We start from the raw sequence: 17,547 nt of genomic DNA, 5'->3' as shown, positions 1-17,547 counted from the left end.
CAGACACTGATCAGCGGGGGGTGGGGGTGGGGGGGCCGCGGGAAGGTCACCTTGACGTGCACGTAGAAGAGGCACGCGGGGCCCTGCGCGGCCGCCTTGGTGTCGCCGGGCCGGCCGTGCGGCGTGAAGAGCACGGCGTGGCCGGGCAGGCGCACGGACGCGAGCTGCACGCTGCGGTCGCGCTGCACGCACACGCTGAAGTCGCACGCCGGCCCGTTCTCGCTCTGCGGGACGACACGCCGCGCGATCGTCGTCAACCTCCGTTGTCGTCTTGTTAGCGCGTCTAACCGGTTCGCTCGTCGAGCCGCTGCGAAAAGTTCCACCGTGGGTGGTGAATTTGCATAATTAGTTTGTTTGAAGAGGTGAGAGGTTAGGGCATTGGCTTGTTAAAACAGCGAAGAGGGATAAAAGGCGCAGGCCCTACAATCGCCAATGCTTCCGAAAGGGCCTCCACTAAGGGGGAGCTCTTGAGAGCCCCTTTAGAGGGTGTTTGGCCACGCTGGTCAGACGTCCTGGAAGAGGTGGCGGTACCCACACTTTACCCCACCACATGCGATTTGCCACTCGACAAATTGTCGAGTGCCCATTTGCACTGCTGGGTTCACAGACAAAAACGGACTCATTCATTCAACTGCCGTGCCAGCAGATTGAATAGAACCAGCGCCCTCTGGATTGCAAGTCCAGTGGTGCGCTAACCACTACACAACGGAAGGTGCCCATTAAAAAATGTAACGGTTCATGACTGAGTTCGTTTGATCACTGGTTCATGACACCATTGGACTGTGCTCTGGGTCGCCTTGTAGTCGTCGTGGCCCTCACCATGCCCACGACGTGGTTCTGCTCCACTGCTAGATAGTACGCGGGCAGCGCCAGGCTGTTGAATGCCCGCACGTTGCCACGCCGCCGTGCCACCTCAAAGTAACCTGAACACACAGACACACAGACACACACCACCCAGGCAAGCCAGATCAGAGGTTTCACCTCCAGATCCTATGATCACGATTATGATTCATCGTGACCAGAACTTCCCATGAAATTCTCACCCCGTGAAACCTCAAGCCAGCACCACGGTTCTTCTCCGTGAGAAGGGAGGGAGGGGCGCTCTCTGCTCCCTCCCTAAACTTCCCCACAATGATCCACGCGTGTGTTCGTAGAGGAGGTGGATGAGGAGGTGGAGGAAGAGATGGGGGAGGAGGTGGAGGTGGTGGAGGAGGTGGATGAGGAGGTGGATGAGGAGGTGGATGAGGATGTGGAGGAGGTGGCTGAGGAGGTGGATGAGGATGTGGGGGAGGTGGCTGAGGAGGTGGAGGAGGTGCAGGAGGTGGGGGAGAGCGCTGTGAGGCCCTCACTGTATTTGTCGCCCTTCTCCCCGAGCGCGTCAACCGAGGCATCAGGCTTGATCCGCAGCAGGCGCCCGGTGAGCTTGTTCGTGAGCTGCAGGACGCTGCCACGCTGGAACTTCCAGCCCTCGGCTGCCCACTGCTCGCACGAGCAGCGCACGAGCAGCGCGACCCGTCAACTCTCACCGCCCGCCTCCCAACTCGCGACAACGCGCTCGACCTCTAACCATCAACTCGCGACATTCATCTCTCAACTTGCAAAACTCGGCCATCAACTCGCGACACTCAGCGACACTGCAATCGACATTCCAGCAATTTTTGTGCATGCAATTATCGACAGCGATAAAATCCGCAACAACCCCACTTAACGAGCACAACGCAACTCATTGACGACAACATCACTGACAGCAAATCGCTACTCAACAACAATTAAGGCCCGCCCTTCTGAAGCCAACCCAGCAAGTGAATGAATCCCTCGCGGCGAGCGCAGCACTCACCAGCTCCTTCTCAAGCAGCTCCTGCTCTTGCTCTGTGGAGTCGCACACGGAGAGCGCACGCGGTCAGAGCCTTCCCACGAGAGCCCGCAGCACGCAGGCATGACATGGAACAAATACGACGAACGGAAGGGGCCAGAGATCCTCGTCCCCGATGGATTTACAAAAACGTCAACGCGTCTCTCTGCTCAAACACCGCATGCGGTCGTGAGCGCTTCCAGTGGTGTCTGTGGCGGAGGTTTTTCCACATTGCCTGTTTTCTTAGGACCAAAGTGCATGTGTGTGTGCGCATGGCGTGCGTGAATTACACGCAACAACGGTTCGTTCAGAAAGGTCGGTGAGCTTGGGCCTGAGACGTCACTAAAAGGATTATTGTGATGGCCGGTGGTCTTGATTTCGCGACGGAGCAGCAGCCAAAGAAGGGAACGCGCCCTAGAGAGCACGTCCACCGTGGACATGGAGCGATGAGATCGGCTCGGGTGCAGGTGCTAGACACAGCGCTACATCGCAGGACCTAGAGACATTGCAACGGCTTGGGTCGGCTTTCATCCAGCAGTGGACTGATCATGGGTGATGGTGATGAAATGCGTAAGCACATTTGCTGACCACTGCGGAGTTAAAGGTCTCACTCAAAGAGAGTGGACTGAACAGGACAGACAAACTGCCCCTACGTGTCACACACACAATCAGCTTCGTTGTGCAGTTTTTATTAAAACTAATTTATTTTCCCTTGCTTAGACAAACTCTTCTCCCTGCTTTCCCCATCATTACCACCATCATCCCTTTTCCCAACTTCCCTACCCATCCATCACATTCACTCATCGTTAACCACTCACTGTCATTCTCATCACCGTTTATTTCACACATCGTCATATTCATCATGCAGTACCATCCTTCTCATCGACTCATCTCATCACACTTCTGCTGTATGAATAGCTAACTCAAGAGAATGGCTTGACGACATAAGGGGTTGGTGCCAGAAAGACATGGCACTACTTGAGCCATATTGGCACAAGACAGAGGAAAGTGGAAATGTGCAGTGGACACCTACAGGGCTATCTGCCCATGGATCATGATGATAATGATTAAGATAAGAACACGTACGTGCCGCGCTCAGCGTTCGATCCACGATGTTGAGTTCCCGCGATGTCTTCCCGTCGTCTTCGCCCGTGTCCAGCCAACTGCGCGTGCACGCATGCCGTTAGTGGGCACCGTTGAGGCGGTGACAAGAGCGATGGGCAACCCGGATCCTTTATCCATAATTCACTACGTGGATCAGCACAGGTTGGAGCAGGGGAGGCCCCAGAAATTGTTTTGGATATCGCTCGTCACAGATGTTAAAGGTGGCCAAGAGTGCAAATCAGGTCGCCGGGTTCGCTGTTCCACCTTCGCAGGATAACAACATTGCCGAGCATCACCGCTGGCGTCAGTCTGTAGACACTGCATGTGCTCCCCTCCCCCACACCCCCCTGACCAGGTATATTATATAGCATCCCCTCTGATGTAAAGCAGGCGTGCAACGATGCACTTCCCAGCAATCTGATGAAATGTCACGATTGGCGGTTGCGATTCCAATTGTTAAAAATGATTGTTCCCTCCCCCCCCGTTGCCCCCCTTCCCCCTACTTAATCAGAAATTTTAACTGCCCCATATGAATACATTCCCTACAGGGAGAGTCACGAGCCCAGAGGGCACAATCCGCAGGCCGCACGTCCGCTGAATGTTCTCTCTCTTGTTGCCATCGGACTTACACTGGGTTCAATACAAAAGCAATGTATCATCTCGTTTTTGCTGTCTCGTTCGTGTGGGTACCAATGTTTCGTCTCATTGTACAAGTTTTGTTTGCTCCATCATCCTAAATATCACATCACCCTTAAGTTTGGATAAAAGTCACGCTAATCGCAAACCATGCAACTTTTGGCGGGCATGAGAATCGATTTTTTTTTCGCTAGAGCCCGACCGCAATCCCCAGTCTGACCACGTCTGACCCCATCTGTATGTATGTACGTTGAACTTCTTTCGCACCGTATGTAGCCAACCGTGCTAATCGGAGGTGCGGGCGAAGGACAACGACTAAACACTAAATATAAGTTTTCAATCTAGATGATTTAAAAGTGCATAGCTCCAGTGGTTTTCATAATATCAGAAGGAAGAGCGTTCCAGATAACCGCAGACGCGCATCTGAAAGCGATGCAGTGACCATCTTTGTTCGATGGCCAGCCAAAAGCCGCTGCTGCTGCGAGGATGACCACAGTTCGAGGGTGCGACCGGGGACCTCACCGGTGGCAGAGGAACACGCTCTCCGTGTCGGCCAGCGGGTCCTGGATCACCACCTTCTCCAGGTACCAGCCTTTGCCTGGAATCACAGTCAGGGCACGGGTCGCTGCAGCAAATTTCTGGCAAGAATGACCACAGCTCTCCTCTATAGCTCCCCTCGACAGCTCTCCTCCAAAGCTCTCCTCTACATCTCTCCCCTACGGTTTTCCTCCACAGATCTCCTCCCCGGCTGTCCTCTACTGGGACTCCCCATCTCTCTCATTGACGAATTCATTCACGGGCTTCACGCATAACCAGGCGAGGGCAGCAGGCAGCTAGTGCTGTGTGGGGACGGAGGTAGACGTGGGGCGGAGCGAGATGCAGGGCAGAGGGAGACGCGGGACGGCGGAGTGAGACGCGGAATAGAGGGAAGACGCAGAAAGGAGCGAGAAGCGGGATGGAGAGACACAAGACGGGGGGAGACACAGGGTGGAGAGAGACGTGGGATGGAGGGAGACGCGGGGCGGAGGGAGACACGGGATGGAGGGAGATGCGGGATGGAGGGAATAGCGGGGTGGAGGAAGATGCGGGATGGAGGGAGATGCAGGATGGAGGGAGTAGCGGGATTGATATGCGGGACCCACCCGGCTCCTCGGAGTCGTGGCTCACGAGCACGCGCTGCAGGCGGCCCAGGTGCACGGCCTCCAGGCGGAACACGTCTGTCTGCACACGGACGTATGGACACGAGGTGTGCAAAGACAAAGATCCCCCGTATAACCTTAACAGACTATTGGGGCAAGTGCTTTTAGCGAACACCTATTAAGGCCGGCACGGTACACGAGGGGGTGGGTGGCCAGCACCACGCCCGGCTGCATTTGTCTCCCCAGTGGCAATGTTTACACACTGCACCGGGTACTCATTTAAGTCTGAGTCGACCTAGGCGAGGCCCAGGACCGATTCAGATATTCGTCACTGGTGTTGGCCGTGAGCGGTAATCGAACTCGGGTCGCCGGGTTCGTTGGCGCAAGCGCGATAACCGCGACACTACCGCTCCCCACGCGAGGTGAGCACACATACACAGAGACACGCGGACACACGTAAGCGGGGTGGGTTGTCACACGCCCGGCACGCAAACAGCATTGACGATCACTGACGATCACGCAAAGAGCGCCGACACTGGTGCATACATTCAGCCAGGGTCTGTCTGGGCCAGTGGGCAGCTAAATAACTGTGCACCCGGTACACCACATTCAGAATCCCTCGTCAATATCTCCAGTAGCCGCGTACCACTTGCTCCAGTCTACCGGCTGCGGACGTTCGGTTTCGTGATTTCGGCAACTTAGCGCCTCATACGCTGGATCCAAAGAGTGTTCAACGTAGAAGTAATGAAGCAAATAAAAAGGTTGCACGTAGAATAACACCTGATGCAGGCAGTGACGAGAAGGAAACTGGCACTATCTGGACACGTAGCAAGATGAACAACAGCAGGAAAATGTTCAGTGTGTTGTCGGGAAAAATGGAAGGAACCGGAAAGAGAGGAAGAGCTCACAGAGCATGGCTTGACGATGACGACGACGACGACGTTAGAAGAGATTGCCAGGAAGAAGACATTGCACGACCTGAGCATATTGGCACTACAAGACAGAGAGGAAAGTGGAAACAAATGACGAAATGTGCAGTGGACACCTATGGGGCTATTTGCCCACGGATCGCGATGATGACAATGATGATGATGATGACGACGACGACGAGCGGCCTGGTAATCAACAGCCGATGTCGCGTCGAGAAACCAAAGTCCCCCGGACTGACGCCGACGCTGCCCACGAGGGGCACTGCCCGCCCCCACCTGGCCACGCTGGAAGGAGGTGGGGTGCCGCGAGCGCTGCAGCAGGCGCGGCCCCGTGTCGCCGCGATCGCCATGCACCGCCACGTGGACGCGCCCCTCCGTGCCGGCGTTCCACAGCTCGCCCGTCGTGACGCGCACCTCATAGCGTACCGCTGCGCAACACAGCCCGGCATGGGGGGGGGGGGGGGGGTGGGGCAGCATAGCTCGTGGATACAGCCGCGACTCCCGCCGGCTCGGGCGGGGGAGAAGGCGATCCGTGCGTGGTGATGAAGGTAATAATGTCCGGCTTATAGCACGCACGGACGCAAGGCAGAGGTGCGGTGAGACGCCTCGAGCTGGAAATAAAGTTTTGCAAAAAAAAAAAGCCTGATGCTCCCGATCGTCCACGGGGGTGGGGTGAATAATTATACATCGATGTGCACGAGAAATTGTTTGGTCTCACTTTCAATGAGGGGCATTAATTTAAAAAAGTGCATGACCACGTGGCACGTGCTGTGCTGTGCGTGTCCGTGTGTCGTTTGCTGTGAAGTCCCAGTTTTCAAGAAAGGCTGCTCCCGTTGTCTCTCTCTCTCCACCTGAAGCATCTGCGGATATCGGGATTTTGTCTCGGGTTTGAAAATGTCATGGCCTCACACTCGACTGATGATGCGGGCAAAAGGTGAAGCTTCCCGAGCGGTGGGTGGGGCCAACGGGCAGTGGGCGGGGCCAACGGGCAGTGGGCGGGGCCAACATCAGACGGAGCGAAGAGGCTGCTCCCTGTGCGGGTGGAGCTGGTGGTTGAGTGCGCGTGGCATTTAAAACTCGCAACCTTCCGAGTGTTTTTTTTTACGTGTTTCATTTGTTGCCCTTTCCTCGCACCTCGGATTATTGCGCGGTTGGCGAAGTACGGTGGGAAAGGAGTTCAACATACGTACATACATACAGTGGCACCTGTGCAATACAGACTTGCTCTTTGGTTATTTCGGTAAAGTCACGTAGGTGAAAAAATTAAAATAAATGAACTCATTTTGATGATTATTTTATTATTATTATTTTCACCTACGTGACTTTACCGAAAGAACCAAAGAGTATGGATCCTTGCAGTCACGAAAACTTCAAATCTAGAATGATACAGACTTGGTGAGAGAGAGAGAGAGAGCTGTGCATGCATCAGATTTATCTTTGCCAAACCTCCCCCCACCCACCCCAACCACCCACGACGGCGGACACCAACCACCGTACCGGGCAGGACGGGCCCTGTGCGCCGTGGCACCGCCACCTCCCGGCAGATCTCTCCGTCGTCCTCGTCTCGCGAGAGCCAGCGGTTCACGCGCATCTCGAACTCCTCCTTCGTGTGCAGGTCCAGCAGCCGCACCTGGGCTCGCGGGGACAACGGCGGTGACGGCAAACAAAATTAACGGGCCGGTGGAGTTTGCTCCGGGAGCACAGATCCGGAGAGGGGGGGGGGGCTCAGGAAAGGGCTGAGGTGACCCCCAGGCCTCGTCCCGGACCTTAGCCCCCGGTCGCCCAAAAACGTTTTTGGTGGCCCTGGGCAGAGGAGGCGGCCGCAGTGCAAAACAGCGCTGCTGTAAAATGCAGCGCCGTAGCCAATCATCACGTGACTGAGGCTATCCGTCAGTCACGTGACGATTCTCATAATGCATCATTTCTCGAACCCATTGCAATGAATTGTCAAAAAGTCAGAGTCACGATTAAATTGAAGAGGAGTTTGTTCATGGTATGAGTATTATTGTATAGAATAGGTTTTACCCTTTATGGCAATAAAACAGGTGTTAAGATGTTCAAACATCAAACATAAACATTTTGCAAGGAATCATGTCCGCATTAACCACACATAAGTGCGGTGAACATGCAAACGAAAAACATGCTCTTGTAATATTTGCATTGCCTTTGAAATCGATTGATTACTTTTTATGATTATAATTTTTAGTTTTACTGTCCATCTCGTGTTGTTCACCTCGGCTTCTTCACCAGCTCAAGTATCTCCGCTGATCTCCACCCCTCTTGTCTACTTCGCCCAGATTATCCTGTTGGCCTCCAGGATAATCTCGAGAACTGGCCGGCTCACCACCGCGAATTCTGACCGGTTGTGTGAAATCAAACCGGGTTGTATGTATTGTACATATATTGAACTTCTTCCGCACCGTGCGTCGCCAACCGTGCTAATCGGAGGTGCGGGGGAAGGACAATAACACGCATTGCCGGCCCCGCGGAGACCCTCGGTGCCTCACTCGTACCGCTTGGCAGAGCCATCCCGGGGACTCGCCGGAGTTGTCGTGGCTGATGCGGATCTTGTAGAGTTCCCCTACGTTCCCGGCAGAGACCTACAGCATGTGGTGTGAAACGACAGCACAAAGGCACGCACGCACGCACTGAGACACGGTGTAGGCGCACGACGCACAGCAGTTGCACTGCAGAGATGCACCAACCCTAATGCCAGTGCGCTGGATACACTTTCTAGCGTGCATCCATCCACTATGGGCTCGAAAAGACAAAGATCCACCGTGAAGCCTTAACAGACTGTCGGGGCAATTGTTATAGCGAGAACCCATGAAAGCCAGCCATGGCATACGAGGGGGGGGGGGGCGGGGTGGGTTGCCAGCACGAGGCGCGGCCACCTTTGTCTTCCCATGTTTGCACACCATACTCATATCTGAACCACCACTGGGTGTTGGTGGCCATAAGCGGCGTGCTCAAACCGGCGCGCCAGCGCTCCTCGCACGCGCGCTTCGCTCACCGTGAACTCCTCCTCACTGCCCTTGCTGAAGGTGCCACCGGTGCCGCCGCTGCCAGCGCCGAGCAGGATGGGCCCCGCGTGCCCGCGCTCCCCGTACAACGTCACGGAGACGCGCGCGTCCGTGCCGGCGGCGGCCAGCTCCCCCGTGCTCACCCACACCTTGAAACGGCCCTCTGCAAACACAAAGACCCCCCCACCACCACCACCCCGTGTAGCCATTAAGGGATTGCTGAGGCGAGGGCTGTTCAGCGGGAGCACCTGTGAAGGCGGGCACCACCAGAAAGCCTGCGTGCTTTTGTCTCCCTGGTTTTTGCACATTTGCACCAAGTACTCATTGTTAAGGAAGTCACATGACGTGCGTATTACTTCATTGCATTACAGCACGACATCGTCGTATTGCGTGACATCATTGTCTCTGAACATGGCTTGCTAAACTCAGTCGTTATTCTATGAATGTAGAAGATCTGAGGCTGAGTTGACCGAGGTGAGGGGGGGGGGCCCAGGACCGATTCGGATAATCGCCACTGGTGTTGTCCGGGAGCCAGAATCGAACTCGGTTTGCCGGGTTTGTAGAACAGCTACAACTACAAAGATCCCCCGTATAGCCTTAACAGACTGTGGGGGGAAGTGCTACCGCTCTCACACACACACACATATGTGTGTGTGTGTGTGAGTGCCAGGGTTGCCATCTATGCTGGATTTCCCAGCACTCTCCTGTGAGCGAGGTGGCTTGTGCTAGGAAATCTTTTAAGTCCTTCCCAGGACACCAAAAGTCCACGTGTCTGTCAGTTGTGTAATTATAAAACGACACAATGCGTACACATTTCGCAGTATTTCTGCGAAATTCGTCTTCGCCTATATATGTATTTGGCGGCTATACATTCCCACGTGATAATCCACTTAGTTGAGCGATCATTTTGTGGCCAGGTCGCTTCTGAAAAAGAGCTATATAGCTCAGTGGGCCTGATCTGGTATAAACCTCACTGAGTCTGAATACGTAATATTCTTTTGAGAAGGGTCTTGCCAAGTTTTCACAGCAGGTGGCGATGCTGCTGCGGCTGCTGTAAATTTCCACGTGATAATCAACTTCGTTGAGCTATCATTTTTTGTGAGGTCGCTTCTGAGAAAGAGCTATAACAGCTCAGTGGGCCTGATCTGGTATAAAAAAAAACCTCACCGAGTCTCAATACGTAATCTTCTTTTGAGAAGGGTCTTGCCAAGTTTGAGCAGTAGGTGTCGATGCTGCTGCAGCTGCTGTGTGTAACGTGTGATCCCGACTGAGTAGTTTGTGCAGGTACATTTTCAGCACTGAGATATTTGCCCTAGACTCGCATTTAGATTATTTTGCTGCCATTAATTTCCACGTGACGATAAGCCGCTTTGTCCAGATCGCTTCTGAAAAAGAAGATAATACCTCAGTGGGCTTTAACTGGTGAGATAGCAAAAGAGTTTCGTTTTATTTGCTTATATATTTTTCGAAGTTATTTGTTTAACTTTCCTGTACTCTGCACTCCTCTCATGTTTTTGTATTCTTTGTTGTTGTATCGTTTTTACCTGCCCATACTGGACATCTGTGACAAGAGCTTCATAACACGTAGGCTTTCGTGACCAATATTATTAATAATAAAGACGTTTTTGGGTTAGAGCGCGTAAATGTCGTTAAACCCGAACACCACCCGACACAGCCAATTAGTAAAGTTTGTCACGTGAACAAAATGTGCCAATTAGTTACTACTTCACACAGGGGCGGAGCCAGGATTTCAGGCCGGGGTGACATTCAACAAATTTTAATATCAAGAATGATTAGAGAGTCAGGCTGTTGAACTAGACGCCATCGGTTGGCGACACACTCTGACAATGCAGTTGCACGGAGTCCTCCAGACCGAGTGTCGTGCACTTACACGCAGAATGTCACCCCTGTCACCCCCCCTGGCTCCGCCCCTGACTTCACATAGGTGTGTTGGAGAGTAAACCCACAACATTTACAATGTGAGCACTCAAATTTAAGCGCTTTAAACCTCATCGGATTCCTCCAGTATAAATAAATATTCTGATTGCATACATTGTTTAAGTTATATTTTTTACCTTTCCTATACTTTACACTCCCATCGTATTTTTGCATTGTTGTTGTAACGTTCTGATCTGTCTCTACTGGACATGTGTGAACAAGAGCTTTATATGAGAATAGGTTTTCCCCTTTCTTCTGGCAACAAAACAGGAGTTAAGATATTCTTGGTTCTTTCGCTAAAGTCACGTAGAAAGGAAACAATAAAATAATAACACAAGATCCAGGTCTGATTCAACACATTACATAAAATCCGTGATCTGGTTCCATCTGTAAAAGATGTGATTCCAGACATACAGTACCCTGGCGTCTACAAACTAAGTTGCCTCCGTGGTAGTAGTTACATTGGAGAAACTAAACGACATGTCTTGGACCGCATTCGTGAACACAAAGCAGACCTTAAACACGGTAGGACCAACACCTCGGCCGTGGCAGATCACTGTTATAATTAAGTAGGCTCACATGACATTGACTTCTCCAAGACAGATGTTCTTTGCAAGCCATCTGGCTACCATGACAGATTCGTTCATGAGGCTATCCACATATACAAACACATAGACAATTTCAACCGAAAAGATGGATTCTGGCTTAGCAATCATTGGAAGGATTTGATAAACCATTTCGGGTCTTAATTGATTGTTCACGCTTACGGTGGCTTTCAGACCGCATCCATTATTTTCGTCTCCCCCCTCCTCTTTTCCGAACATAGATGGACTCGTCCATCTGAATAACTGCCAAATCGCTCACCGTGGTGCTAACGTTAAAAAAAACCTCCACTTTTTTCAAATTTTCTTGCTGTGGTTTTCACACCTGATGATGATTGCTTCTGTTGCAGTCGAAACGTCGTAAAAAAATTATTGTTTTATATATTTATTATTTTATTGTTTCCCTTCTACATGACTTTACCAAAAGAACCAAGAATATGAATCCCTGCAGTCAAAAGCTTTAAATAAAAACTCTTAACTAATTAACTAGAAACGGGATCCGCTTGCACTAGGCCTCGGCAAGGTAAGGTAATTTACCTTTTTTACCGGGTAAAAGGGTAAAGGTGTCGACATGCCAAGGGGTAAGGTAAAGGGTAGTAGGGTAAAGGTAGTGCAGAAGAATTACCCGGTAGGGTAAAGGTAGCGTGAAGTATTACCCGCTAAATACGGTGCCTTGTTTACCGCTAAAAGCTCCGTGGCACAGTCCGTGGCCTCCATTTAATAAGTAATATATTTTTTTTAACTTTTAAAAACACGCTTTAATGAAATGTGCGAGTAATGGCAGAACTCCACGACTCCAGAAAGTGACCCCGAAGCTTGCCATAACGTAAGGGACCGTGGCCAATCACAGCCAACGTCAGTTGACAGAGGACAATTAGACCCAAGCCGAAACATAACATAAAAAAGAATATTTAAAAATATTTTTACTTTATTTGTAATGATAGAATATAGTATTGTCATCAGTATGACATAAGTATACCAAGTTCGCAGTCAATACCACATTGGGAAGTGGGTTAAAATTGAGTTACAAGATTTGAAGATACAACAATGACAACGACAACAGAGTGAGTTAAAAGCAAGCGTGTAAAATTGGAATCATCGAAAGTATTCTATATGATTAAAGCGCTCTACCTAGCATTTACCTGTTATAAACCCTTTTCATGTGTAGTACCCCAGTAATTACCCTGTAATCGGGTAATTTGCATGGGGTAAGGGTAAAAGGTCGGGTAAAGGTAGGCTCGTTGCTTTTAACCTTTTACCTTTAAGCTTACCTGCTGAAGGGTAAAAGGTAGGGTAGAGTGATTGTATTGTGGTAAGGTAAAAGGTAAGGTAAAGGTAGGCTCGTTGTTTTTACCTTTTACCTTACCTTGCCGAGGCCTCGCTTGCACGTTCGTTTGGGAGACTGCGCCCAATCCCCACCCCTCACCCGCGAATGGGGGCAGGGCCGTGTGCAAATATAAGCTTGTGATTGGCTGTAAGAGGGACCCAGCCCCTTACCCCGCCCCTCTACGGTGGGGGGGGGGGGCTGAATCGGCCAATGAGAGGCCGCCCCTCAGCGAGACCCCGCCTCACACACGTGGAGTTATTGATTTTGAATTGATTCTGCAGAACGGATTTAAAATGACCAAATAACATAACATTGAATATATTTTTCACACTGTTGGAATTATTTTTTTTATATGTAACAGTTTATTTATTTTAACATTTATATTTTTTAAAGGTAATGTGTCGGTGGGGCGTCGCACCAATTCCCCATGCACACACAGTCGCCACTGCTCCAGATCAGCAGTCAGCCGATGAGTTCCGTACAGGCGTGTCGTCTCGCTTAACGAGCGAGATACGTTCCTCGAAATGTGCTCGGTAAACGAACACTCGTTAAACGATCACCGTTTTCCCCCATTGACCCCCTCCCATGTTGAAAGCTGTGGAACGTTACAGATCCAAAATGTGGCATTCTTGAACAACATTTTTTTTACACGAGAAATACAAATTACTGTATAACTTTACAATAAGATAACATTTAACTGAACGCTTACCACACATGAAGAACCACGGTGCAAGATCCCCCGTATAGCCTATCACCTCCTTACAGCCACATACTTCATTTTAAATCAACTCTCTCACACACACTCTCTCAATCACAGCCCTCTCCCGCTCTCTCTAACTCTCTCCGTCTCTCATGTGTAGTGACATCGCGGGATGTCAACGTGCAGTGCCGGCCTTAGAGAGGCACGGCGTGCGGTGTAACGACATCACGGATACCACGATGGTGTGGGTGTAGTACCAGCCCTAGAGGGGCCCGGTGAGTGTTGATAGCGCGAAATGTCACCACGCTTTGCGTGCAGTGCCAACCCTACAGGACAGGGTGTGTGAGTGCCGGCCGAAGGATGAGGTTACTCGAGGCCATGGCACTCTGGTTGACCCGGGAGGACACGTGACCAGTTAAGTCTACAAAGGGGCCCCAAGTGGGGGCTAGGGGTGGTCACGTGATTGGGACCCACATCCTTCCCGAGGATTCTAGAAGGTGGACGTGGCCAAGGGCGGAGCCAGACACGCTGCCGAGAATATAAGCCTGGTCCTGAAAGGGACCGGGCTTGTTGTAGTTCATCCTGGAAGAAACCTTCATCGACGTTCTCTATTCAACGAGTCTCCAACATGTGAACCTGGACCGTAGTAGCAGTTACGTTGTAACTAGTGTAGTTAGCCTGGTGGTCACCACCAGGCTAACTACACCAGTCACGTGGTAACTAGTGTAGTTAGCCTGGTGGTCACCACCAGGCTAACTACACCAGTCACGTGGTAACTAATGTAGCTAGCCTGGTGGTCACCACCAGGCTAACTTCACCAGTCACGTGGTAACTAGTGTAGCAAGCCTGGTGGTCACCACCAGGCTAACTACACCAGTCACGTGGTAACTAGTGTAGCTAGCCTGGTGGTCACCACCAGGCTAACTACACCAGTCACGTGGTAACTAGTGTAGCTAGCCTGGTGGTCACCACCTGGCTAACTACACCAGTCACGTGGTAACTAGTGTAGCTAGCCTGGTGGTCACCACCTGGCTAATTACACCAGTCACGTGGTAACTAGTGTAGCAAGCCTGGAGGTCACCACCTGGCTAACTACACCAGTCACGTGGTAACTAGTGTAGCTAGCCTGGTGGTCACCACCTGGCTAACTACACCAGTCACGTGGTAACTAGTGTAGCTAGCCTGGTGGCTACCACCAGGCTAACTACACCAGTCACGTGGTAACTAGTGTAGCTAGCCTGGTGGTCACCACCTGGCTAACTACACCAGTCACGTGGTAACTAGTGTAGTTAGCCTGATGGTCACCAACATAGGTTGTTATTCTGTTAAGCGGAAGTTACCCCGTGTGTTGGAGTTGAATAAATGTGTTGCCTCCAAGTCTATGTCTGCAACTCAGTTGAACCCATTACACATGCACACACACCTTCCCCTCCCCAAAAATAAAGATCCCCCGTATAGCCTAAACATATTGTTGGGCCAAGTGCGGTTAGCAAGCACCTATGAAGGTGGCAGGGCACACGAGGGGTGGGTGGCCAGCACCACGCCTGACCGCCTTTGTTCTCCGTTAAGTGAAACACGCCTCTACTCAGCTGATTAATTCAGCACTCAGCTGATGAGTTCAGTACGCTGCTGAGACACTGGATGTTGAATTGCTGTTGCACTTACCCTACTCTATTCGCTCAGAAGGCCGTAGGGCAATTAGGTCGTGTAAAGATTACTACTGTTATCTGAAGAGACATATATGTAAAGGGGGCATTGCTTATTTAATTTGTAATTGCATATCACAGATCCAGGTTCGGCGTCTGGCACGGTGTGTGTGTGTGTGGGTCAGAGCGCTCGACCAGCAAGCGGAAGACAAAAGTTCAAATCCCAGTCGGGGGTAGAGTCAGCCCATCATCCCTCCATAGTAAAAAAATAAACGAGTACCATTCTTTTTCGATTTAAAGCTTTCGTGACTGCAATGATTCATCTTCTTTGGTTCTTTCGGTAAAGTCACGTAGAATGAGAATAAAATAATAAATTGATAAAATAAAATAACACAATAATATTCTCACGACGTTTCGGCCACAACACAAGCGGCCTTCATCAGGTGAAGGGAGCGAGACTGTCTGGTAGGACAGCGCTGGAGTGAGAGAGCCACGTTCAGATCACGGCTTTTAAGCTGTGTGAGAGGAACAAAGAGCCTTGACGAAGGAATTAGCATAAAATTTAGCATTGAAAAGGCTGAATGATTAGCTTGTGACTGGTCACAGAAATAGCTATGTTAAAAGTTAAAGCATACACATCCGCAGAGGCACCCATTGTTAAAAGGAATTAGCATAGAATTTAGCATTGAAATAGCTAAATTAAGGCATTCGCTTGTAACTGCTACAGAAATAGTTACGTTGAAGTCAGAGCATACACATTCACCGAGGCACTTAGTACAAATCAAAACAGGAGAATTTAGCATTGAAATAACTAGGCGAATTTAGCATTGAAATAACTGGGTGATTTGCTAGTGACTGGTCACAGAAATGACTACACATCTGAGCTATTCACAGTACTATATAGTGAACCAATAAAAACTAAAATATAAATTACCTTCATGTTATCAATAAACTCTATATTCTCCAATCAGCTAAGCTACCAACCATAAGTCGTTATATATCACAATGCTATATGGCGAAAAAATGGGTGGATTCTTACCCTCAAATTTCCGTACCACGGATAGCTACGGGCCCCGTTCAGACGGACGAGTTCGTCCATGGTCGGAACAGAGGAGGGGGAGAGAGACAGCTGCGAAGCCCTAGTATACTCCATGTTGTAAACCATACCATTAACCGTGGTGTGAGAGGTATTAAGAGGCAATGCTGGCGAAAGAGCTGCGGTCTGAAGGTCATCGTAAAATTACAATTAATTAAGAACAGAAATGATTTAACACATCTTTCCAGTGGTTACTAAGCCTGAATCCATCTTCTCGGTTGAAATTGTCTCCGTGCTTGTATATGTGAATGGCCTCATGAACGAATCTCTCATGGTAGCCAGTTGGTTTGCAAAGAACCTCCGTCTTGGAGAAGTCAATGTCATGTGAGCCCACTGAATTGTAACAGTGATCTGCCACGGCAGAGGAGTTCGTCTTACCGTGTTTCAAGTCTGCTTTATGTTCGCGGATGCGGTCCGAGATATGTCTTTTGGTTTCTCCAATGTAGCTACTACCACAGAGGCACTTTAGTTTGTAAACGCCCGGGTACTGTATGTCTGGAAGAGCATCTTTTACAGATGGAACTAAATCACGGATTTTGTGTACTGTGTTGAATCGGACCTGGATCTTGTGTTTATTCAGGATTTTGGAGATCTTTTTAGTGACCCTACATTACCCTACATTGCAGGGGTCACTAAAAAGATCTCCAAAATCCTGAATAAACACAAGATCCAGGTCCGATTCAACACAGTACACAAAATCCGTGATTTAGTTCCATCTGTAAAAGATGCTCTTCCAGACATACAGTACCCGGGCGTTTACAAACTAAAGTGCCTCTGTGGTAGTAGCTACATTGGAGAAACCAAAAGACATATCTCGGACCGCATCCGCGAACATAAAGCAGACTTGAAACACGGTAAGACGAACTCCTCTGCCGTGGCAGATCACTGTTACAATTCAGTGGGCTCACATGACATTGACTTCTCCAAGACGGAGGTTCTTTGCAAACCAACTGGCTACCATGAGAGATTCGTTCATGAGGCCATTCACATATACAAGCACGGAGACAATTTCAACCGAGAAGATGGATTCAGGCTTAGTAACCACTGGAAAGATGTGTTAAATCATTTCTGTTCTTAATTAATTGTAATTTTACGATGACCTTCAGACCGCAGCTCTTTCGCCAGCATTGCCTCTTAATACCTCTCACACCACGGTTAATGGTATGGTTTACAACATGGAGTATACTAGGGCTTCGCAGCTGTCTCTCTCCCCCTCCTCTGTTCCGACCATGGACGAACTCGTCCGTCTGAACGGGGCCCGTAGCTATCCGTGGTACGGAAATTTGAGGGTAAGAATCCACCCATTTTTTCGCCATATAGCATTGTGATATATAACGACTTATGGTTGGTAGCTTAGCTGATTGGAGAATATAGAGTTTATTGATAACATGAAGGTAATTTATATTTTAGTTTTTATTGGTTCACTATATAGTACTGTGAATAGCTCAGATGTGTAGTCATTTCTGTGACCAGTCACTAGCAAATCACCCAGTTATTTCAATGCTAAATTCGCCTAGTTATTTCAATGCTAAATTCTCCTGTTTTGATTTGTACT

The 17,547-nt window shown here is 50.0% G+C and overlaps 1 protein-coding gene across 1 annotated transcript in view; it reads right to left on the bottom strand.

Annotated features, from left to right (window-relative positions):
- LOC116941771 (lipoxygenase homology domain-containing protein 1-like) overlaps positions 1-17,547 on the bottom strand; it is a 109,763-nt gene that overhangs the window by 54,420 nt on the left and 37,796 nt on the right. Inside the window, exons 6-16 of the mRNA XM_076066704.1 lie at positions 8,674-8,846; positions 8,174-8,260; positions 7,158-7,290; positions 5,937-6,088; positions 4,735-4,813; positions 4,115-4,190; positions 2,939-3,015; positions 1,838-1,869; positions 1,350-1,479; positions 820-923; positions 51-224 (exon numbers count right to left, since the gene is read on the bottom strand). Of these exons, the coding sequence (XP_075922819.1) occupies positions 51-224; positions 820-923; positions 1,350-1,479; positions 1,838-1,869; positions 2,939-3,015; positions 4,115-4,190; positions 4,735-4,813; positions 5,937-6,088; positions 7,158-7,290; positions 8,174-8,260; positions 8,674-8,846 (1,217 nt within the window). The remainder of the gene's footprint in view (positions 1-50; positions 225-819; positions 924-1,349; positions 1,480-1,837; positions 1,870-2,938; positions 3,016-4,114; positions 4,191-4,734; positions 4,814-5,936; positions 6,089-7,157; positions 7,291-8,173; positions 8,261-8,673; positions 8,847-17,547) is intronic.

This window comes from Petromyzon marinus, chromosome 12, assembly GCF_048934315.1.
Source record: "Petromyzon marinus isolate PM22_M1 ecotype Great Lakes invasive population chromosome 12, UKy_Petmar_22M1.pri1.0, whole genome shotgun sequence".
NCBI classification, from domain to species: domain Eukaryota; kingdom Metazoa; phylum Chordata; class Hyperoartia; order Petromyzontiformes; family Petromyzontidae; genus Petromyzon; species Petromyzon marinus.
Note: the sequence above shows the minus strand (reverse complement) of the source record. Positions and strands in the feature narration are given on the sequence as shown.